Source organism: Phoenix dactylifera, chromosome 1 (genome assembly GCF_051530095.1).
Source record: "Phoenix dactylifera cultivar Ajwa chromosome 1, Ajwa_hap1_PhDact_Kaust_v1.1, whole genome shotgun sequence".
NCBI classification, from domain to species: domain Eukaryota; kingdom Viridiplantae; phylum Streptophyta; class Magnoliopsida; order Arecales; family Arecaceae; genus Phoenix; species Phoenix dactylifera.
This window is the reverse complement of record NC_143190.1, coordinates 22,284,449-22,308,312: the sequence shown is the minus strand read 5'-3', so window position 1 is coordinate 22,308,312 and position 23,864 is coordinate 22,284,449. Positions and strand designations below refer to the sequence as shown.

The following is a 23,864-nucleotide window of genomic DNA, read 5'->3' as shown; positions in this document are numbered from 1 at the left end:
GTCCTTTATGGTTGAGCTTAATATTAGTAAGATACTACTATTTGAAAGCCCTCACTAAATTCATAATTAAGTCGTAGTGTTAATTGCTTTAAGCTGAGCCATTCTGAATCAATTGACTAAGTTGGTGTCTAGGAAAGAGGCTACAGGTGGTTATTTAATTAGGACCTTACTAAGTAAGGAGAGCCTCCCATCTGCTTACCTGGCCAACTATTTGATTGACCTCCATGAAAAAGCTAATTGCTGATATAACACTATAAAGATCCTTCCTTCATGCTTAGATATTATTATGTCAATATCTACGCTAGCTTGTTGTGATTCCCACAAGGCTAGTATTAGGGATTGATATTGTAATATCTTGGTGCATATGATGCATATGGCATATTTTAATATGTTGCCTTGTTGTGATTCCCACAAGGGCAGCATTATTCAAATATGACTGTATAAAAATGAAGGGTTTGACTTAACTAGACACAATAGTTTGTTGTGATTCCCACAAGACTATATGTGTGCTAGAGGACAGAATAAAGTTGAAAATTGCATGGGATACAATTGGAAAGAGTTTCCTACCTTTGAACTTATAAGGGCTTGTTGTGATTCCCACAAGGTCTTTTATAAGGAATTTGGATCTCAACCCCACTAAGAAAATTAGTATTTTCTCGTTCATCATACTTGAGGGTTATGATATTCGATAAAAATAGTTGGAGTAACAATTAGATAAAAGTCCTTGTCTGATTGAATACATGTCATCATGATTGGTCTGCTTATATTAGTGTTCTTTGTAATTATAGATTAATTCTGCAAAAATGGCATCTTCACTCTCACTTAGAGGTATCTTAGATACAAACAAATTAACTGGTCCCAACTATGTGGATTGGTTGAGGAATTTAAAGATTGTTCTCACACAAGAAAAACTTTCCTACATTCTTGAAATCTCTGACCTAGGGTCAGCAGGGGAAGATGCAACTGAGGAGGAATTGGCCACATATCGTATGTGGAAAAATGACAGTTTGACTGTCAAATGTATCATGCTTGCTTCTATGAATAATGAATTGCAGAGGCAGCATGATAGCATGGATACTCACTCCATACTCCTTAACTTAAAGGAGTTATATGGTGAGCAGAGCAGAACTGCTAGATATGAGATATCAAAACAGTTGTTCCGTGCTAGAATGATCGAGGGATCGTCTGTGCAAGACCATTGTTTAAAGGTTATAGATTTAATCACTCGATTAAGTCAACTTGGTTTTGCTATGGACAGTGAGCTCAGTCAGGATTTGATCCTGCAATCACTACCCGACTCATTCTCGCAGTTTGTCATGAATTATCACATGAACAACTGAATTTCTCCCTGCCTGAGCTTCTAAATATGCTGAAAACAGCAGAGTCTCACATCAAGAAGGACAAGGGTCCGATCCTTCTTGTTGGTGAGAGCTCAAAGAAGAAGTCGGGCAACAAGGGTTCAAAGAAAAAACTAAACCCTAAGAGTCGCATCAAAAAGAAGAAGGGAAAGAAAATCTCTAGATCCGGTACCTGTTTCCACTGTGGCAAGACGGGGCATTAGAAAAGGAACTGCAAGAGCTTTCTTGCAAGTGTGAAGCCTGATGCAAGTGTGGCATCAAAAGGTATGTTTTTATTACATGCCAATATGACATTAAGTTCTTCTGATTCTAATTCATGGGTATTGGATACCGGTTGTGGTTCTCACATATGCAAATCTTTGCATGGACTGCAGAAAATTAGAAGACCGAAGAAAAGTGACTTCGAGCTATATGGCGCTGGAGGAGAATCCATCCAGGCTGAAGCTATTGGCACCTACATACTGGAGCTACCCTCCGGAAAGTTTTTGAAGCTAGAAGACTGTTATTTTATGCCAAAAATCATTAGAAATGTAATTTCAATTCCTTTGTTGCTTAAGAAAGGATTCGAAATAAATGGAAAGAGCAATGGTTGCTCTATTTCTTTATCTAATGAGTATTATTGTCATGGCACTATGGAAAATGGTCTTTTAGTATTATGTCTTAATAATGTTATGTTTCATATTGGCAAAGATAATAAAAGAAAAAGAGAAAATATTAATAATACCCTCCTCTGGCATTACTGATTAGGTCATATTAGTGAGACAAGGTTACATAAGTTGTATAAAGATAAATTCTTTGACCCTTATGATTTTGAATCATTAGGAACTTGTGAATCTTGTCTTATGGGTAAAATGACCAAGTCTCCATTCTCGGGACATGGAGAAAGGGCAAGTGAGTTGTTAGAACTCGTACACACTGATGTGTGCGGTCCTATGTCAACTCAAGCTAGAGATGGATACTCTTACTTCATCACATTTACTGATGACTTATCAAGGTTCGGTTTTGTGTATCTAATGAAACATAAATCTGAAGCCTTTGATAAATTTAAAGAGTATCAAAGTATGGTCGAAAAACAAACTGGAAAGTGTATTAAAATCCTTCGATCTGATCGAGGAGGAGAATACCTTTCTAGTGAATTTTTAGACTATCTTAAATTAAAGGGTATACTCTCTGAATGGACACCTCCATATACGCCACAATTAAATGGTGTAGCTGAAAGAAGGAATCGTACCTTATTAGATATGGTACGGTCCATGATGTGCTTCACAAATCTTCCAATTTCCTTCTGGGGACATGCCCTAGAAACTGCTGCATTAGTATTAAATAGAGTACCATCTAAGTCTATATCTAGCACTCCATATGAGATATGGAAAGGAAAGAAACCTAATCTTAAGTATCTTAAGATATGGGGTTGTCATGCTTATGTCAAAAGAAATTTTGGACATAAGCTAAGTGCTAGATCGGACAAATGTATATTTGTAGGTTATCCTAAAGACAGTTTAGGATATATCTTCTATAATCCTACCGAACAAAAGGTATTTGTTGCTAAGCATGCCACTTTCTTGGAAAAAGAGTTTTTTTTAGAAAAGGGCAAGGATAGAAAAATTGAACTTGATGAAGTTCAAGACCTACAAGGTGAGACACATAATAATCCTCAACCAGATGTACCCATGGAAGAGGTACAGCCACTACACACTACTCCTTTTCGAAGGTCAGAAAGAGTGCGAAATGCACCTGAGAGGTATGGATTTATCATTGAGAATGATGAAGCCTACATCGTTGATAACGATGACCCTCTGACCTATTCGGAAGCTGTCAAGAGTAGGGACTCTGACAAATGGTTGGACGCCATGAAATTCGAAATAGATTCTATATATACAAACCAAGTGTGGACTTTGGTTGATGCACCTGAGGGAGTGATTCCAATAGGGTGCAAATGGGTATACAAGAAGAAGATAGGAGCTGATGGCCAAGTAGAAACCTACAAGGCCAGGCTAGTGGCAAAAAGTTTCAGGCAAAAATAAGGCATTGATTATGATGAAACTTTTTCGCCAGTAGCTATGCTCAAATCTATTCAGATTATGCTTGCTATAGCTGCATACTATGATTATGAGATCTGGCAGATGGATGTCAAAACCGCCTTCCTTAATGGTCACCTTGAGGAAGAGGTCTATATGACACAGCCAGAGGGATTTGTCTCAAGAGGGAGAGCAAATCAAGTATGTAGGCTTAAGAAATCCATTTATGGATTAAAGCAGGCATCTAGAAGTTGGAACATCCATTTTGACATGATAGTCAAAGAGTTTGTGATGTGGAACAGGATCAATGCATGCAATCTAAATTTTTTTTTTTTTTTTATAATTAGATTTCAGCAACCCAATTCATAAACTATTAGCCAACTCAAATCTAACAGCTATCAGATGATTATATTAAAATCGAATTTACTGTAAGAAACTACCGACAATTGATCAGTTCCTTTAATAAATTTAAAAGAAGGATCGTTGTTGATTAGGAAATCAACACATAATTAGGGCACGTTGATCTACCTTTTAATATTTCTAATCTGGTTGTGCATAAAGCCAATAATGATACCCAGTGAGATATTGAGCCTAATCTATCTTTTAAGAGCGAACCCCACCTGAGTGTCCACGGCCAGAAATTTTGAAGAAACACGATAGCATTGAGAATCCTGGACGAGCAGAATATTTCTACTTGGAGGAATGGAAACCTGAGGTGCCTGGTTCGTTGGTAAGGTCAACCTAAAATCTTGACACATGGCTAACCCGAGATGAGCTGTATCAGTTTTTCCCTGACATTCTACTAGGTCCAAACCATATTCCATTCAACGGAGTCGAATTTTTTTTCAGCCTGGGAGAATTGGTGGGGACACCAGCCTATCTGCCATTTATTTTTGGTTTATCTGTTGTGCCATTTTTTTATTTGCATCCAGAAATTTTAATTTTGAGTCCAGTTAATTTCTGTGTTAAGTCAAGTTCGTATCAGGTCCAATCCAATTCAAGTCCAGTTCAAGTAATATTGAGTCAAGTCAATGTCGGTCCAGTCTAAGTAGTATTGAGTCCTTGTCATTTAATCATAATAAACTCTACATTCAAAATGAACCATCCCAAAGCACCAGCCGGTTCACTCATCAAGACCGGTTCCTTCACAAAAACCATCAGCTCCCCTGTTTTGTTCCAAAGCACCGTACTCATCTTCCCATGCACAGCCGGTTCCAAGGAGGCTTCTTCCCAACCGAATGAAGCTCCAAGTCTTCTCCCCAGGTGGTTCTTCCCAACACTTCAAAGCATTGATTCCTCCCCTCAGCCGGCTCTTCCCAGCCACGTCTTCAAAGAAGCCTCAGCCGAAGGATTTTCAGAAGCCATCATCCAAGCCTCCATCAGCTGACTTCCCGTGGCTCATCTTCCTCCCAAAGCAGCAAGAGACGGTTCGGTTTCTGCACCTGATTCCATCATCCAACCGATTGGCAACGGCAAGGAGGAAGTTGCCGATTCAATGCCTTTAATTCCTACGATGGGTTCCTAGAACAAACCGATGCCATTCCAAGCGTTTTCAGCAGGTCCCATCGCCCGTTCCTCTTCCCAAAACGGCTCCATCCCAAGATGTTCCACGGAAGCAACCGCTGTTCCAGCCAACCAAGGGAAGATCAATCGGTTCCTTCCTTGCTGCGATTTTCTTGGAACCAGACCATCAATCGTTGCATTTTCTTTCCCGCGGAGAAGAGAAGAAGGAAGCCCGCATTCAATGATTTTTCTCCCAGCCGGCTTCCATTGTTTTCGAAAGAAACTCCCAACCGAATGAAGTCTCCAGCTCCCATCGTGATTTTCAGGATTATTCTTCCATCACCCGGTCAGCCATCAATGCCTTCCACCATCCAAAGCATCGCGATTCAAGACGTCTTCAATAGGGATCCCATCCACCAGTTTTATTTTGTTTTGTAACTTGGGTTTCCCCTGCCTATAAATAGGCCTCTTGTTATGTTTAAAGGAGAGATATGAATGAATTAAGCAAATGAATATGAAAATGTTTAGAGTATTTTGAAAAGAAAGAGCTGAGGCTCTCTCTCTTGCTCCCCTCCCCTTGAGTTCTCCCTTCCTCTAGAGTGTAAGCGGCTTCTCCCTGTCTTCCGCAAGTTCTTCTAGCGCAAGCGGCGCATCGACCGGCCTCTCCCCTTCTTCCGGTTTCCTCTTTCTAGCGCAGGCGGCGCACATACTCCGGCTTCTGTTCTCCCTTCCGGATTCCTTCCCCGATCCGACGATCCGTCGTCTGGGTTATTTATCTTAGTTAGAGTTTATCCGTATCCATATTTAGTCCACAAAAATTAATCCCCCATAGTTTTGTTTCAGGTCTATGCGGAGTTCGTCGTGTGCCAAGACGAAGGGCGATCCGACAACAGCCAGGACCCGTGGATCCGTCCTCCCTCTTCCAGGAATCCAATCTTCGTATCGGTGAGACCTTTCCACAATTATATTCATGAGTAGATCGTTATTGGTAATCATGTGAGAAAAAGCCCTATTTTATGCTTAACCCGGTATAATTTAAAAGTTAGATCGAGGTGCCTTAATTTTGTGTCGATTTCTTAATCGACACCGGTCCATATTTTCTTAAATTAAAAAAGAATAGCATTTCTGCATTCTGTTCCGCATCAATTTGGTATCAGAGCAAGTTTACTAGGGCACCAGTTTTAATCTTTCCGCATCCTTTCTAAGTATAGTTTATTTGGGCATCGTCATACCTTAGCATTATGCATTCCGCATTACATTAAGAATAGGCCTGCATCTTAGTTCACATTCGGCAATTCATCAAGCATTCAGCCTGCTATATTTAGCTCTGCATCATCCTCCTAGTTTCATTAATTTCCGTACCTAGTAGTGTCAAAAAAAAATTCTAAAAAAAATAGGACTCGTTTCTAGACCTCCGTGGGACATACGATACAAAATTTCAGTACCGTCAGAGATCGTTTGTTCTCCGAAAGAATTCCTGAAACAGGTCTGCACGTCCAACCCTGTTCTGCAACAGCCTGTGTAAACACCCCTTCGGTGTTTCATCCCTTCCTGCGTCCACAAGGCTTGAAAAATTCTGAAATCCTAGGGATAGCTTACCGACTTAGTTAGAAATTGTGGGTCTAAATTTCATTAAAATCGGAGACTGTTTGGTCCCTGAGAAAAATCTCCGAATCACCCTACACGTCACCCTGCTCCTGAATTCCAGTATACATACCACTGTTCAAACTAAATTTCCCCGTCCTTAGGAATTGCCAAAAATCTCAAATTTGGGCAACTCTGAAACTAGACTAAAAGGGGGTATTCAACCACAAAGGGAGATTTGGAAATCAATCTCGAAGTATTTCCAAATTTTCGGTTAACTACGAGGTCCTGTTCTGAAAAAAAAAAAAAATGAAATCCCCAGTTCTTTCAGCTCTCGAGGAGATCAATGACAAATTAGGCAAGATATGTGTTCGATTCGATTCCCTTGAAAAACATGAGGATATGAACAGTCCCTCCATATCAAATAACCCCAGAAATAGATATCATCATTTCAGTTATGATAGGGCTCACCCACATGGTTATCAGGAAAAACCATACCACCCCGGGTTCAATAGACATCTTATGACCCGTCCACATGAAACACCGAGTCTGAGCTTTTCGAGCCTTAGATCTGAATTCCATCAGACTTCCAAACCCAGAACTGTTTTAGCCGCACCCAACTGTCCTCCACCAGTGAGTTCTCAACCCCGAGAGAAATCTAAGAATTATAGCACCCTGGTCGAGAAGCCTAAAATATGTAGCTCCAAAGTCAGATGTCTCAACTGCACCGGAGAAGGTCACCTTGCAAGTCAATGCCCCTCCGAACTTCTAAACCTTGGAGTAACCGAAAAAGAACACCCTGAGGAAATTTACATAGCGGACCCAGACCTAGCTGAAGCCTATGATGAACCGAGTCCAATTAAGGAAGTTCAGCTAGAACCGAAGGTAATTAATTTGGAATGCACCCCGGCCCAACCAAAAGAAAATATAAATTGGCCGAGTATCATTATCTCTAATACCTTCATAGGTTTAGAAATTGATGTTCGCCGAATTTTTATTGATAGAGGTAGCTTCACCCATGTAGTCTCTGCTATTTTAAAAGATGGGCTAATAACTGTTGACCACTTGAGCCCATACACGATAACCTGGTTAGAGACAGCATTAATACATTGGCACCACTCCTTTAAACGAGTTTATTTCCAATCATATGAGGAAGACGTGCCACATGACGTACCTCCTAGAAATGTTGCCAGTATAACCCTAGGAAGGTATAATCAAAATGCTAATAGAAATGACCATTTAAAATTCAGTGGAAAAAAATATGACCCTGGACTGTATTCGCCAATACCTTTATCTGACTGTCCATGGAAGCATATCCGATTTGCCAAATATGTCAAGAAAACTTTGTGGCATTTATTAGGGGTAAAATGGAAATTTTCATCTGCATACCTTCCACAGACCGATGGTCAGCATTTTAAGAGTCTAGTAGAGTAACTTTGCATTTAGGGTTATTAGAGTCAGTTACATTGCATGCGTATCAGTCGAGTTTCTTTCTTTTTTTTAAAAAAAAGTTTTTTTTGAAAAAAAAAAATTTAAAAGAACAGTGGATCAAATATATGAATTATGGCATCAGCTCTACCTTTTAATATTTCTAACCTGGTTGTGCATAAAGCCAATAACGATACCCAGTGAGATATTGAGCCTAATCCATCTTTTAAGAGCGAACCCCACCTGAGTGTCCACGGCCAGAAATTTTGAAGAAACACGATAGCATTGAGAATCCTGGACGAGCAGAATATTTCTACTTGGAGGAATGGATACCTGAGGTGCCTGGTTCGTTGGTAAGGTCAACCTAAAATCTTGACACATGGCTAACCCGAGATGAGCTGTATCAGTTTTTCCCTGACATTCTGCTAGGTCCAAACCATAAACCATTCGACGGAGTCGAATTTTTTTTCAGCCTGGGAGAATTGGTGGGGACACCAGCCTATCTGCCATTTATTTTTGGTTTATCTGTTATGCCATTTTTTTATTTGCATCCAGAAATTTTAATTTTGAGTCCAGTTAATTTCTGTGTTAAGTCAAGTTCGTATCAGGTCCAATCCAATTCAAGTCCAGTTCAAGTAATGTTGAGTCAAGTCAATGTCGGTCCAGTCTAAGTAGTATTGAGTCCTTGTCATTTAATCATAATAAACTCTACATTCAAAATGAACCATCCCAAAGCACCAGCCGGTTCACTCATCAAGACCGGTTCCTTCACAAAAACCATCAGCTCCCCTGTTTTGTTCCAAAGCACCGTACTCATCTTCCCATGCACAGCCGGTTCCAAGGAGGCTTCTTCCCAACCGAATGAAGCTCCAAGTCTTCTCCCCAGGTGGTTCTTCCCAACACTTCAAAGCATTGATTCCTCCCCTCAGCCGGCTCTTCCCAGCCACGTCTTCAAAGAAGCCTCAGCCGAAGGATTTTCAGAAGCCATCATCCAAGCCTCCATCAGCTGACTTCCCGTGGCTCATCTTCCTCCCGAAGCAGCAAGAGACGGTTCGGTTTCTGCACCTGATTCCATCATCCAACCGATTGGCAACGGCAAGGAGGAAGTTGCCGATTCAATGCCTTTAATTCCTACGATGGGTTCCTAGAACAAACCGATGCCATTCCAAGCGTTTTCAGCAGGTCCCATCGCCCGTTCCTCTTCCCAAAACGGCTCCATCCCAAGATGTTCCACGGAAGCAACCGCTGTTCCAGCCAACCAAGGGAAGATCAATCGGTTCCTTCCTTGCTGCGATTTTCTTGGAACCAGACCATCAATCGTTGCATTTTCTTTCTCGCGGAGAAGAGAAGAAGGAAGCCCGCATTCAATGATTTTTCTCCCAGCCGGCTTCCATTGTTTTCGGAAGAAACTCCCAACCGAATGAAGTCTCCAGCTCCCATCGTGATTTTCAGGATTATTCTTCCATCACCCGGTCAGCCATCAATGCCTTCCACCATCCAAAGCATCGCGATTCAAGACGTCTTCAATAGGGATCCCATCCACCAGTTTTATTTTGTTTTGTAACTTGGGTTTCCCCTGCCTATAAATAGGCCTCTTGTTATGTTTAAAGGAGAGATATGAATGAATTAAGCAAATGAATATGAAAGTGTTTAGAGTATTTTGAAAAGAAAGAGCTGAGGCTCTCTCTCTTGCTCCCCTCCCCTTGAGTTCTCCCTTCCTCTAGAGTGTAAGCGGCTTCTCCCTGTCTTCCGCAAGTTCTTCTAGCGCAAGCGGCGCATCGACCGGCCTCTCCCCTTCTTCCGGTTTCCTCTTTCTAGCGCACATACTCCGGCTTCTGTTCTCCCTTCCGGATTCCTTCCCCGATCCGACGATCCGTCGTCTGGGTTATTTATCTTAGTTAGAGTTTATCCGTATCCATATTTAGTCCACAAAAATTAATCCCCCATAGTTTTGTTTCAGGTCTACGCGGAGTTCGTCGTGTGCCAAGACGAAGGGCGATCCGACAACAGCCAGGACCCGTGGATCCGTCCTCCCTCTTCCAGGAATCCAATCTTCGTATCGGTGAGACCTTTCCACAATTATATTCATGAGTAGATCGTTATTGGTAATCATGTGAGAAAAAGCCCTATTTTATGCTTAACCCGGTATAATTTAAAAGTTAGATCGAGGTGCCTTAATTTTGTGTCGATTTCTTAATCGACACCGGTCCATATTTTCTTAAATTAAAAAAGAATAGCATTTCTGCATTCCTGTTCCGCATCAGTTTGGCTTCATTAAAAATATAGATGAACCTTGTGTGTACAAGAAGACTAGTGGGAGTGCTATTGTCTTCTTGATATTATATGTGGACGATATATTGGTCATTGGAAATGATGTTCCAATGATGCAATCGGTCAAGACTTGGCTATCAAAGAAATTTTCCATGAAAGACTTGGGTGAAGCATCCTATATACTTGGTATAAGGATCTATAGAGATAGATCTAAAAGGATGCTAGGTTTGTCCCAGTCTAGGTACATTGATAATGTGCTGAAGAGGTTCAACATGGATGGAAGTAAGAAAGGTTTCTTACCCATAGGACATGGCATACAACTCTCTAGGAAGATGTCTCCTAAGACATTTGAAGAGAGGAATAGAATGAGTTCTATTCCCTATGCTTCGGCAGTAGGGTCGATCATGTATGCTATGTTATGTACCAGGCCTGATGTAGCTTATGCCTTGGGTATGGTAAGTAGATTTCAGGCAGATCCCGGGGAGGATCATTGGAAAATTGTGAAAAGCATTCTCAAATACTTGAGAAGGACTAGAGATGTTTTTCTGATTTATGGAGGATCAGAATTGAAAGTAGAAGGCTATTCAGATTCTAGCTTTCAATCTGATCCAGATGATAGCAAGTCAATCTCTGGATATATCTTCACTTTGAATGGTGGAGCTGTGAGTTGGAAAAGTTCCAAACAGTAAACTGTAGCTGACTCAACTACTGAGGCAGAATACATAGCTGTTAGTGAAGCTGCTAAGGAAGCAGTCTGGATGAAGAAATTCATCACAGAGCTGGGTGTAGTTCCTGAGATTGCCGGACTAGTCCCAATTTATTGCGATAACACTGGAACTGTTGCACAGGCTAAGGAACCAAGGTCTCATCATAGATCCAAGCACATTTTGAGACGCTTCCACCTTGTTCGAGAGATAATCGAAAGACAAGACGTCAAGATTGAACGAGTAGACACAAAAAACAATATAGCAGACCCATTTACTAAAGCTCTACCACAGCAGCAATTCAATCGTCACCTCGATTGTATGGGGTTAAAATATAAGGGCGATTGGCTTTAGTGCAAGTGGGAGATTGAAAGAGTAGATGCCCTATAAGCCAATCATTTGATGGGTTTCTCTTTGTAATCCTCCAAATCATGTACTTTGACACTTGATATATATTAATAAAGGCATTGTGTTTCATCATTTGCTGCTTATCTATTTTATTATTGGATGATGAACCCCATAAATTAGGACATTGATTTTAGGGTTATGATGAGATCATACAGTGAGACCTAAAATCCTAAAATCCTAATTTAGAATATTCCCAGTCAAATTGGTATATTGAGTCGGGGATCAATATTACCGGAAAGACTGGCACATCTTATGTATGCTCAATGTAGAGGGTGATTGATCTCACAATCACTTGTGTGAGACACTAATACAAAGATGTGGGTGCTCATTAGAGGAATGAGTTCACTAAAATGACCAGCCATGAGAACATCTTATGGATTCTTACTTAATTATCAAAAGATGGTTCTCATAGTGGGAGTTGTGCAAGTGATCCTTAGACCTGAGATCACCATGGTACCTTGTGCACTTGAAGCTATGTTTTGGTTTACCCTCATTCACGACATTGCGTTGTGTACGGGATATTCTGGATATGGTGGATTTTGTACGAAGGTTGTGAGTAGGTCAATAAGGAATCAATCACTTCTAGTAAGAGAAGGTAACATCCTACTTACTCTAATCTTATGATGATTCAAGAAGCCTTTGATCAAAGCAAAATAAACATTAGAAAGAGTTTCTAATGTTTCATTGTTTGAATTATCATATAAAAGATTGAGAGAGACATGAATAAGTGATTGAGTTTGATATTGATCCATACTCGAGCACTTATTCAGGATGTAGTATGACTGAGGGATTGAATTGCACCGTAACTTTCCACTGAAGGGTATGTTTGGATTTGTCCAATACATTCCTCATCTTTCGGGTAGACATGATACGTTGCTAGACGTCAATCATGTCTTGTGGGTTGATCGGATCAAAGAGTTTGATTAGATCAAAGCATCAGAAAGGTTCTGATTGCTAAGTCAGGTTTAGCACTAAATTGAACCTAAATTGGATTAGAGGTATTCTAATCAGGTTAGGTCAACTTGCACCTGCACCTACTGCTGGCTAAGATAAGGAACCCAATGGGTCACACACAAGGGAATTGATCAAGGGTCTAATTGGATTAGATCATGTTTGCAAGATGAACATGCTAGCACGTGTTGCAAACCCTAGCTCATGATTCAAATTAAATTCGAATATGATTCTTAGATTAGGTTGATCTAATATGATTAGATCATGACCTAATATGGGTTAGCCAAGAGTTGAAATCCATTTGGCTTTAATTAGACCTGATTTGATTAGGTTTAATGTTTTCTTTAAGTTGGTTAAACCCAATTGGATTGGGTTTGATAGGGCCTTCACTTCTGGACCATTAGATCGCTTCCTGGATGAAGGATCTGGTCCACTGGTTGGCGCCTTCATCTGAACCATTGGATGGCTTCCTGGATGAAGGATCTGGTCCACTGGTTAGCGCCTGAATCTGGACCACTGGATGGCTCTCTGGATGAAAGATCTGGACCGTTGCTCAGCGCCTGATCTGGACCATTAGATGGCGCCTAGATCTGGACCATTGGCTTTGGTTCCCTGCATTTGGGCCCTTGGATCATCAGGATTTAAGAGGGAGACATGAGAAAGAAGTTGATACACCCTTCTCCTTAGCACCCCATCATGATGGGATGCCTCTCTTGGCACATGCCTCATCATGATGAGGTGTGTGGATGGGATGCATCCCTTTATGATGCATCCCTCTATCTCTTATAAATAAGGAGGTGCCTTGGGGTTCTAAAGATCATCCAAGAAAAAGCCTCTCCTTCTCTCTCCCTTATCCCTTCTTTCTTACAAGCCTCTCTCTTTTGTCCTAACCCAAGACAAGAGGGTCTTCTTTAGGACAAAAAGGCTAGTGAATGTTTTAGAGGTAGAAAGGAAGAAGGAAGTGAAGAAAAATTAGCCAATTAAATCCTTTGGAAGGATTGAACAATTAGAATCAAGTTTTGGTGGAGCTAGAGTCTTGAACCCATTCCTGTGTGGATCAACATCGGAGGGTGAACATTTGGGCACTTTAGGACGTCTTCAGACATATTGGATATAGCGTGATAGGTATTCTTCTATACCAAGATTATATTTTCTACATTATTTGGTTATACTATTAAGGCGATCTTGGCTTATTAGGGTTTCATATAATGGGTTGTATAAGAAAATTTTATAATCCCGTATCTTCTGCTGCGCCCTAGGGCACTGGGAAACCCAACATTGTAGTCTCGTGAGGATTTTCAGTGAAGATACCCACAAACTTCTATTTATCATTATTGTTATTATTAATTTAAAAAAAAATCAATTGATCTATGAGGTGAAAATTAAATTCCAAATGCATATTAGCTAAGAATTTCGAAAACTCTCTTCTTCTTCTTCTTCTTCTTCTTCTTCTTTTTTTAATCTAATTTAAGATACATAAATGATAAGAATTTCAAAGCACACATGGTTTTATTTACTAAGTCAGCCCAAATCTTAGGTCAAGATGCAATTCAAGTTGAAGTCATTAAGTTTCCGTTAGGGAGTTGTAAGACTTATTTATACTGGAGTGCTTGGTGAAATCTGGGCCGTGCACAAGCTAAGGGTTCGGATCAACAAAATATTGCAAAGACTAGTAGTTTCCAAGGATTGGTCAAAAGGACCTGTTCACTGATTCAAAATCATTTTATCTGCAGGATTTCGAGAGTTGTGGATATTTACTTTAGTACCTCACGGGCTTTATCTGTAATATTCCAGTTTACTCGAATTTTTACAACGACGGCTTTCACACTATTGTCTTTTTCAAGGTCAATAGAGAGTTTTTTTTTTGGTTCCTTTTTATATATATTGTGCACTTTTACTCTTGTGGTGATTTCTCCGTGTAACGAGCAATTCGACAACTCTCACACCAGTTGGCATAAGATGTCGGGCATCAAGACTCCCCTACAGACTTATGCTCAGAGTCCTCATCACAAGCCCACCTGACCTTTGACAATAGGTAGCCCTTTTCGATGTTCCTGACTAAATCCTTTTTTATTGATGATTTTTTTTTTTTGGATTAGATAAGTATGATTCATCAGGGTCCAAGGTTGCTACTATACTATCAATATAATGTCGAGCCTAGACCTTAGAAGTGTCGGCCAGTGTGTAGTGAAATTCCGAAGTATTAATTAGCTTACAACTCCCTAAGAGAGACTTAATGAAAAGAACTTAAATTTGTATTACTTCCGACTAGTCATTGGGCTTTTTAGATTTTATATTCCTTGTGTGTTTAGCATTCTCGCATTAATGTATAGAAATGGGTTTTTTTTTTAAAAAAACAAAAACTTTTTTTTTAATTTTTTTTATTATTTTATAAAAAATGAAAATGAACACATTTTTTTTAAAAGATATTTTTATTTTTTTATTTTTTTATTTCTTTTTGATAAACATGACATTATGAAGTGAAAATGAATGCAAGAGATGCAAACAAAACAAAAAATAAAAAAAATACTTAAAAATACCCCCAAACCTAAACCTAATATTGTCCTCAATGTTAAAGAAATCTAAGAGAATTGGGTTGTCTCCCAACAAGCGCTAAGTTTATTGTCTTCAGCCAGACACAGTGCATCCTTAATTATTTTGATAAACAGGATTCGTTAAATTAAGGGATTCGATCAATTGCCCATCGGTAATACAGTCCATATAAGGTTTTAACCTTTGGTCATTGACTTTTAAAACAGGTCTACCATTGAGGTGTTGGATCTCTACTGCACCATGAGGAGAAACATTTTTCACTACGAATGGTCCATCCCACCTAGAGCGAAGTTTACCCAGGAAGAGTCGCAATTTTGAATTGAATAGCCAAACCTTTTGACCAGGTTCAAAGGACTTACGGTTAATATTTTTATCATGGAAAGCCTTTGTCCTTGCTTTATAAATTTTAGCATTTTCATAAGCCTCATTGCATAATTCTTCAAGTTCACTTAGTTGGAGTTTTCGGTGAGGACCAGCTACTGCCATATCTAAGTTAAACTTTTTGATAGCCCAGAAAGCTCTATGTTCAAGTTCTACCGGTAAGTGACAAGCTTTTCCAAAAACTAATCGGTAGGGAGACATGCCAATAGGAGTTTTGTAGGCAGTACGATAGGCCCAGAGTGCATTATTTATCCTTTGAGACCAATCTTTCCTATCGGGACGTACCGTTTTTTCTAAGATGTGTTTTAACTCCCTATTGGACACCTCGACTTGTCCACTCGTTTGGGGATGATATGGGGTAGCAACTTTGTGGGTGATGTTATATTTGCGAGCCAAAGCCTCGAAAGACCGGTTGCAAAAATGAGATCCCCCATCACTGATGATGGCTCGGGGTGTGCCAAAACGACAAAAGATGTTTTCATGTAAAAATTTAATCACAACCTTGTGGTCATTAGTTTTAGTGGCGACAGCTTCTACCCATTTTGAAACATAATCAACCCCTACAAGAATATATTCGAAACCAAAGGATGGTGGGAAAGGGCCCATAAAGTCAATACCCCAGACATCAAATATTTCTACAATTAAAATAGGATTGAGAGGCATCATATCTCTACGGGAGATGGTACCCATCCGTTGGCACCGTTCACAAGTTTGGCAAAAGTTATGGACATCTTTGAAAAGAGTGGGCCAATAAAATCCACTCTGTAAAACTTTTGCTGCAGTTTTTCTACCCCCAAAATATCCCCCACAAGCTTGTGAATGGCAGAATGAAAGAATACTTTGAAATTCGCATTCGGGGACACATCGACGGATTACTTGATCGGGACAATACTTGAATAGATCGGGATCATCCCAATAATAGAACTTTACTTGTGAAAAGAATCGGTTCTTGTCTTGAGTTGACCAATCATCAGAAATTCGTCCTATGGCAAGGTAATTTACTATGTTTGCAAACCATGGTGTTTTTATTCCTTGTACCTCAAATAATTGATCATCTGGAAAAGAATCGTGTAAGGGTGAGGTATTTTGAGAGGGCTCAAGAAGAATCCTAGATAAGTGGTCCGCTACGACATTTGCAGTTCCTTTCTTATCACGAATTTCTAGGTCAAATTCTTGTAGTAAAAGAATCCATCGAATCAGACGGGGTTTGGTGTCTTTCTTTGCAAGAAGGTGTCGAAGGGCAGCATGATCAGTGAATACGGTAACCTTGGATCCTAATAGGTAAGATCGAAACTTGTCTAGTGCGAATACTACAGCTAGCAATTCTTTTTCAGTGGTGGTGTAGTTCAATTGTGCATCTAAGAGTGCTTTACTAGCGTAGTAGATGACATGAGGTACCTTATCTAGCCGTTGCCCTAAAACTGCCCCAATTGCATAGTCGGATGCGTCACACATTAATTCAAATGGAAGGGGCCAATTAGGGGGCCGTATGATAGGTGCAGTGGTCAATTTCGAGCGAAGATTTTCAAATGCCTCCTCGCATGCTTTATCAAAGACAAAGGGAGTGTCCTTGGCCAGAAGATTGCACAAGAGTTTGAAAATTTTACTGAAATCCTGAATGAAGTGACGGTAGAAACCAGCATGGCCAAGGAATGATCGGATTTGTTTCACAGTTTTGGGTGGAGGAAGATTGGAAATAAGATCGACTTTGGCTTTATCTACTTCAATGCCCCTCTTGGACATGACGTGTCCTAAAACTATGCCTTCTTGAACCATGAAATGGCTCTTTTTCCAACTTAATACTAGGTTGGTCTCCTTACATCTTTTCAAAACTAAGGTCAAATTATCCAGACAATAGTCAAAAGATAGGCCAAAAACTGAGAAATCATCAACGAACACTTCTAGAAAGTTTTCCACCATATCTGAAAAAATGGCCATCATGCATCGTTGAAAAGTTGCGGGTGCATTGCATAGTCCAAAAGGCATCCTCCTATATGCAAATGTCCCAAATGGGCAAGTAAACGTGGTTTTCTCTTGATCGTCCGGGTAAACAGGTACTTGATTATATCCAGAATAACCATCTAAGAAGCAGTAGAAACCTTGACCAGCCAACCGTTCCAGAATTTGATCTATGAAAGATAGAGGGAAATGGTCTTTCCTAGTCATCGAATTAAGTTTTCTGTAGTCAATACACACGCGCCAACCCGTGGTTGTGCGTGTTTGTATCAATTCTCCTTCCGTATTTTCAACCACAGTGATACTTGATTTCTTGGGTACCACTTGTGTCGGACTCACCCACTTACTATCAGAAATTGGATAAATGATTCCGGCATCTAATAACTTCACCACTTCTTTCTTGACTACCTCCTTCATGTTAGGATTGAGTCTTCTTTGCATTTCTTGGGTGGGCTTTGCATCATCTTCGAGATGAATTCGATGCATACAAACAGAGGGGTCAACCCCTTTCAAATCGGCTACAGACCATCCTATGGCATGTTTATTCTCTTCTAGCATCCTTAAAAGTTTACCCTCCTGTTCAGTAGATAAGTTGGCTGCGATGATTACAGGGAGGCTATCTTCTGGTCCTAGAAAGGCATACTTAAGATTTGTCGGAAGTGGCTTCAACTCAAGTTTAGGTGGAGAATCAATGGAAGGACAAAGTGGTGCGCTAGCAATGGGGGGAAGAGGTTCAGGTCGGATCTTCCAAGGAAGGGAACTCATGGGAGATTGATTGTCGAGTAAGATGTTGACTTCTTCTATAGCCTTGTCTAAGTCAAAGTTGTCAATGTCAAAATGGGCCAAGCATGCCTCTAGGGGGTCATTTGCTAAGATATAGGGAAGGACTTCCTCTACAAGATCATCCATTTCATCAATTAGGCAACACCCGTCTTCCCTCACATGTTGGTCAGCGGCATGAAACACATTCAACTTAATTTTCATGTTCCCAAATGATATATCCATTGCCCCAGTTCTACAGTTGATACATGCATTGGCTGTAGCTAAAAAGGGACGACCAAGAATCACAGGGATTTATTTTTTAAGGTTGGGCACATGTTCCATGTCAAGGACGATAAAATCTACTGGAAAATAGAATTTGTCTACCTTGATAAGAACATCTTCAATCATCCCCCTTGGCATCTTCACCGATCGATCAGCCAATTGTAAAGATACCGAGGTAGGTTTCAATTCACCCAACCCAAATTTTTCATAGACTGAATAGGGTAGAAGATTCACACTTGCCCCTAGATCTAAAAGTGCTCGATCAATGAAGTTATCTCCTATGACACAGAAAATAGTGGGAGCGCCAGGATCTTTGAATTTTGGAGGGGTGTTGTGTTGGAGAATGGAACTTACCTGCTCAGTTAGGAGGACCTTTTTAGGCACATGTGTCCTAGATTTCTGCTTTTGGGTGCAAAGGTCTTTGAGAAATTTGGCATAGGAGGGAACTTGTTTGATAGCATCAAGGAGTGGGAGGTTGACTTTAACTTGTTTGAAGACCTCCATCATCTCTTCTAATGAAGTTCCCTTCTTGCCAAAGGGAGAGGGTGCATTAAGTGCTTCAGGGAATGAAGCCTTTGGAATGTGGGTTGTGGCAGATGGTGGACTAGCTGAAGAAGGTTTTGGGTTTTCATGTGACACATTCTTCTCTTTTTCTTCTCCTTCCTTATTGTTACCCTCCCCAACCTTATTATCTATTATACGTCCACTCCTTAGGGTAGTCAAAGCATTAGCTTGCTCATGATTTAGTTGAGTTTCTTGAGCCACGTATTGTCCCCTAGGATTACTCATTGGTTGACTTGGAAGCTTACCTTCCTCTCACTTGTTTAATGCATTAGCTAGTTGACCCATTTGGGATTCTAGCTTAGCAATTGATTACGTGTGAGAGTGCAATAGTTGTGTGTTTGCCTCCAAACCTTGAAAGGCAGTCAACACCTTCTCATCAAAGGCTGTATTTCTTTGGGTTGGAGGAGTAGGATGCTGAAATTGAGTGAAGGGACGGTAGAGATGGAAATTCTGAGGGTTTTGAAAATTTTGGGAGAAGGGTTGGGAGGTATTAGAAGCTTGCTACCTCCAAGAAAAATTTGGATGATTCCGCCATCCCGGATTATATGTATTGGAAAATGGATCATTACCCGGTCTGGGCTATGTTTGGGCAGCATTGATGTGTTCTTGCACGAGTTCGGGATATTGGGGTGCTGAGGGGCACTCATGAATAGGATGCGATGGGCTAGAACAGATAGCACACACTTGTGCTTGGGAAGAGCTAACGACATGTCCTCCTATCATTAGTTGGTCAATCTTATGGGACAATGCATCTACCTTGCTAGACAGGTCCATAGAATGACTTATTTCATAAATGGCCCCTTTTCTTTGAAAATTCGGGGGTGCTTGACGAGAACATGAAGCATGGTGGAGGGAGTTTTCATTAAGATTTTCAAATAGTTGCCATGCTTCATGCTCATTTCGAAGCATGAAAGTCCCCCCGCATGCAGCATCGATCATCTGACGGTTTCGTTCAGTCAAACCGTCATAAAAACATTGCACTAGCTGCCACTTAGGTATTTGATGATGAGGGCATTTACGGATTAGGTCCCGAAATCTCTTCCAAGTTTCATGAAATTCTTCTCCCTCGGTTTGGGAGAAGCTTGTAATGGCACGTCTAAACTGGTTCGTTCTTCCTATAGGAAAGTATTTTTTAAGGAATTCTTGTTGCATTTGATCCCAAGAACGAATTGAGTTAGCTTCTAAAGAATTCAGCCATTGTTTGGCTCTATCTTTAAGGGAGAAAGGGAATAACCTAAGTTTCAGGGCATCATCAGTGAAGTTCTGAATCTTGACAGTGGTGCAAATCTCAAGAAATTCATCTAAATGTTTGTATGGGTCTTCGTTGGTGAGCCCATAAAAAGATGGGAGCATTTGGATCACACTAGACTTTATTTCATATTGTACAGCTGCTACCTCGGGTAATCGAATGTAAGATGGGGAAGTGTAAATAGTGGGAGTAAAGTACTCCCTCAGGAGTTTGGGTTGTTCTTCAGCCATCTTAAGAGGTGGGGATGATCCTAATGTTTTGATCTTAGCTCGAATGTGTAATAACCCCAAAATATTTTTTTTATATAAAAAAAGGATAGAATAGTCCTTTAAAATTGATATAAGGGGTAAAATTGGAAGGAATCAAAAGTTAATGGCATAATAGTAGATGCGTTGAAGTGTTAGGGGCAAAAAGGGAAGGAATCAAAAGATAATGGCATAATTGCAGATATATCGAAGTGGCAAGGGCAAAATGGGAAATTAATAATATTAAACAAAGGTGAATAGTGCTTTGATGTGATTTAATTGGAGGGTTTGAGCTGGCTTTTGGAATGAAACCGAGAGAAAGAGGGAGGGGGTTCTCAGGCGTGAAACAGAGGAAAGAAAGAAAGAAAAAGAGAAGAAGAAGAAGAAGAAAGAAGAAGAGGAAGGGGATTCAAGAAGGAAAGGGATCCCGGTTGCACTTCCAGCTGAAGGAAAAAACGTAGATCTCCTTCCCCTCTACGCAAGGACCTCGATTTCCAAAAAGAAAAAAGGTAAATATCCGTCCCTATCTAGTCTTTTGATGACATTAGGCTATACAAAGGGTGGATGTAGTCTAGAGGGGTCGGATAAGGGTTGTAGAGGTGGTTAAAAGAGGAAGAATCGGATTTTAACAAATTTTTCCGGCACTACGGAAAAACTGTGTCGAAGTCCCAACATCGGCGAATTATTTAGGGGGTCAAACGGCCTCCGATGATGATGCATATTATCTCTTTGGAATCCTCTATGAGTGTAGAATGTTAGGTAAAAATTTCATCAAATTTGGAGTCCTGAAAGTGGATCAAAACCGGGATGAAGTAACCCACTGTCAGTTCGGGTTACTGTTCATCCGGGTGGAAAATAAGGGATTTCATGCCATAATAGGGTATTAAGCCTAGATCAAGCTAAAAGGGACCTTGTACTCATGCAAGGGAATCCCTAGTATACATAAATGATGAGTTAATTAATAGAAAAAGAAAAAGAGAAAGAAAAGAAAAGATTTAGGGAACGGGGGAGTTGAATCAATTAAAGTTCCCTATATTATAATTGGCACGTAGATTATGGCCCTTGATACAAGACTAAATGTATTGTAAATGCATGTCACAGTTGGGCAAGAAGCTAGGGAACAAGAGGAAGAAGTTCCCCACTGTCTGCTGTAGATTTTTGGAGGCGTATCAGGGCTGTGCCGGATTGACAGGTGAGTGGGAGTCATGTACTTTGCACTATGAGCATTCTTAATTCATTTTCATGAATGTCGCCAAGTGTGAATTGATTCCACTTGAGCATATTGATTGATATTGTAGTAGATTCCTCTATAATCTTGATTCTCCATGCTTGATTATTCTGTACATGCATTTGAGGGAACATTGAGAGGAATTACGAGGGGTTGATGAGTAATCAAATTGATTCCGAATTATGAAATGATTTCTTTTGTAAATTGATTTCATTTCCTCTATTTTAAAGACTTGTGAGTCGTAGCTTGATTATACTCTTTTATGAGTAATTAAATTGGTTCCAAATTGTGAAATAACTTCTTTTGTAAATTGATTTCATTTCCTCCATTTCAAAGATTTGTAGAACCTTCTTAGTGGTATATTGAGTTGTATTGCACTTCCTTGACCCTCACTCCTAACCCTGATGTTAGTTTATGATTGGGTCATGATCGAGTGAGTGGTAGTCTTGATCATACTCCTTTTTAGTAGAGTATTGGGAGGGTGCATTATGGCATTTATGCATGGTTTGGCAGTATCTGCAGGACACCTATAGTCGATGGGGTTGAACATCGGCCTTTGTGCACATAGTAGCCTTCTGGGTGGGCGGAGCCCAGTCCCTTCCTAGGGGGGACACGGCCCTAGGCGTAGGATCGGCCGGTCCTACGACTTATATTCTGCTTGCCGCCGGGCATAGTAAGACCCCGTGAGGTGCAGTATGGCTTTCCGCGGATGTAGAATTCCCGCGAGGTGCCGTTTAGTATGTAGATGTGAGATGGATTTCTGTTCTGGATACTGGCCAGCATTTATATGATCAGTGTGGTGTCTTATCCTGCATATGCATGTGACAGTAGGGAGTTGTTGCTGGTTCGCCTGGGGCGTAAAACCCACCTCCCGATAGCTGTCTAGCATTTATGTTATCGGTATGGTGTCTTATCCTGCATATGCATGTGACAGTAGGGAGTTGTTGCTGGTTCGCCTGGGGCGTAAAACCCACCTTCCGACAGCTGTCTAGCATTTACATTATCGATATGGTGTCTTATCCTGCATATGCATGTGACAGTAGGGAGTTGTTGCTGGTTCGCCTGGGGCGTAAAACCCACCTCCCGATAGCTGTCTAGTGATGATTTCAGCATATTGACACCTGATTTGTATGTTCCAGCATTATGATCTGTTGAGCATATTCATGAGTAGCATATATGTTTACTTGATTATTCCATATATGCTTCAGATGAGTTGATATTGATTGTGGTGATATTGATGATTTACTCTATATTCTCTATGTTGAGTTCATGTTCATGTTGTTATTGATCTTGAGATTTCATCTCGAGCCATGATTATATTCTGTCTCATGTGCATAGTACTCTCTACTCCACTCACTGAGTATTTATATACTCACTCCCCAGTTTGGTGTTTTTGATTGCAGGGCAGGTATTGTATAGAGAAGAGCAGGATTAGTGGTTGCCTGCTAGCTGTGCCGCTCCATAGTATAGTATAATGTAGATAGAGGTTTATACCCTTTTGGTGTATTATAAACCTTCTATTGTATATAGTGCATAGTTACAGTCATAGATCCTGTTGTGGATATGGGTTTGACCATGGATGGAATGGGAACCAGATTTTTATACAGATGAGTTATATGCCTGAGATAATGTATTGATATATATTGTCCAGGTTCATTATGTGACGGATTATGTGATTGCTGCTCTGACAGGTAGTGTGTTGTATGTATTGAGATAATCCTGACAGGTCACTATAGGAAAAGTGGTCATTTTGTGCATGTATCATGCCAAATTTTTCAAGATCTATTGATGATTGATAGGTAGTAGGGTTCTACGCGGTGGCTGGTGGCCTTATGCCTACCCGCACCCTAGGACCGTTGCGGCGGCCCGCCGGGAACGGGGCGGGGGTCGTGACAAAGCTTGGTATCAGAGCAAAGGTTAAATAAGAGTCCTGTCAGAGCAATAGGATGAGTCAGGATTAAGTATAGGATTATACTATGGAGCATAGGATTTTTCTGTATGTTATTTTATGAGTCATTTACAACTCAGTAAAATATATCATGACTCAGTGTGTAACGACCATCCTCTCTTTTTGACTTTTTAGAGAGATATAAAGAATACCTCCAAGGAGAGGACCTGCTCGTTCTGGAAGGAGGATGGAGCCAGATATAGCATTGGATGCGGGTTCTGCACATGTCGAGCCCCAAAGAGAAAAATCTCCTCCTGCTGATAGACGGAGGGTTAATGATCAAGGAGAGGTAGGAAGTAGAGATGCATTGATGGAACGGTTACTGGCGGAGAATCAGGCTCTGAGAGAGCAGATTGCTCGGGGGAAACCTCCTGCCCCGTCAGTAGTATCAATCCCACCTCCTGTACCTGTGCCAAGAAGTTTGGCCAGGCGGGCTCTAGATGATGAGGGGATTACTGTACAGGAATTTCT

At 40.6% G+C, this 23,864-nt stretch overlaps 1 protein-coding gene and 1 non-coding gene across 4 annotated transcripts in view; both read left to right on the top strand.

Moving 5' to 3' along the window:
- Window positions 1–23,104, top strand: part of LOC103696182 (indole-3-acetaldehyde oxidase-like) — a 112,254-nt gene extending 89,150 nt beyond the window's left edge. Inside the window, exon 10 of one of the 3 annotated variants that reach the window (XM_089930497.1) lies at window positions 22,849–23,104. In XM_089930497.1, the coding sequence (XP_089786623.1) occupies window positions 22,849–22,880 (32 nt within the window). In that variant the 3' untranslated portion in view covers window positions 22,881–23,104. Of the gene's footprint in view, window positions 1–5,722; window positions 6,274–9,851; window positions 10,064–22,848 lie in introns of those variants that run through there. The other 2 variants (XM_089930496.1, XM_089930495.1) reach the window with 2 other exon arrangements.
- LOC120105743 (small nucleolar RNA R71) lies at window positions 19,721–19,826 on the top strand. Its single transcript, XR_005508059.1, has one exon. It is a non-coding gene; the product is annotated as a small nucleolar RNA R71 (small nucleolar RNA).
- Window positions 23,105–23,864: the final 760 nt, after the last annotated feature.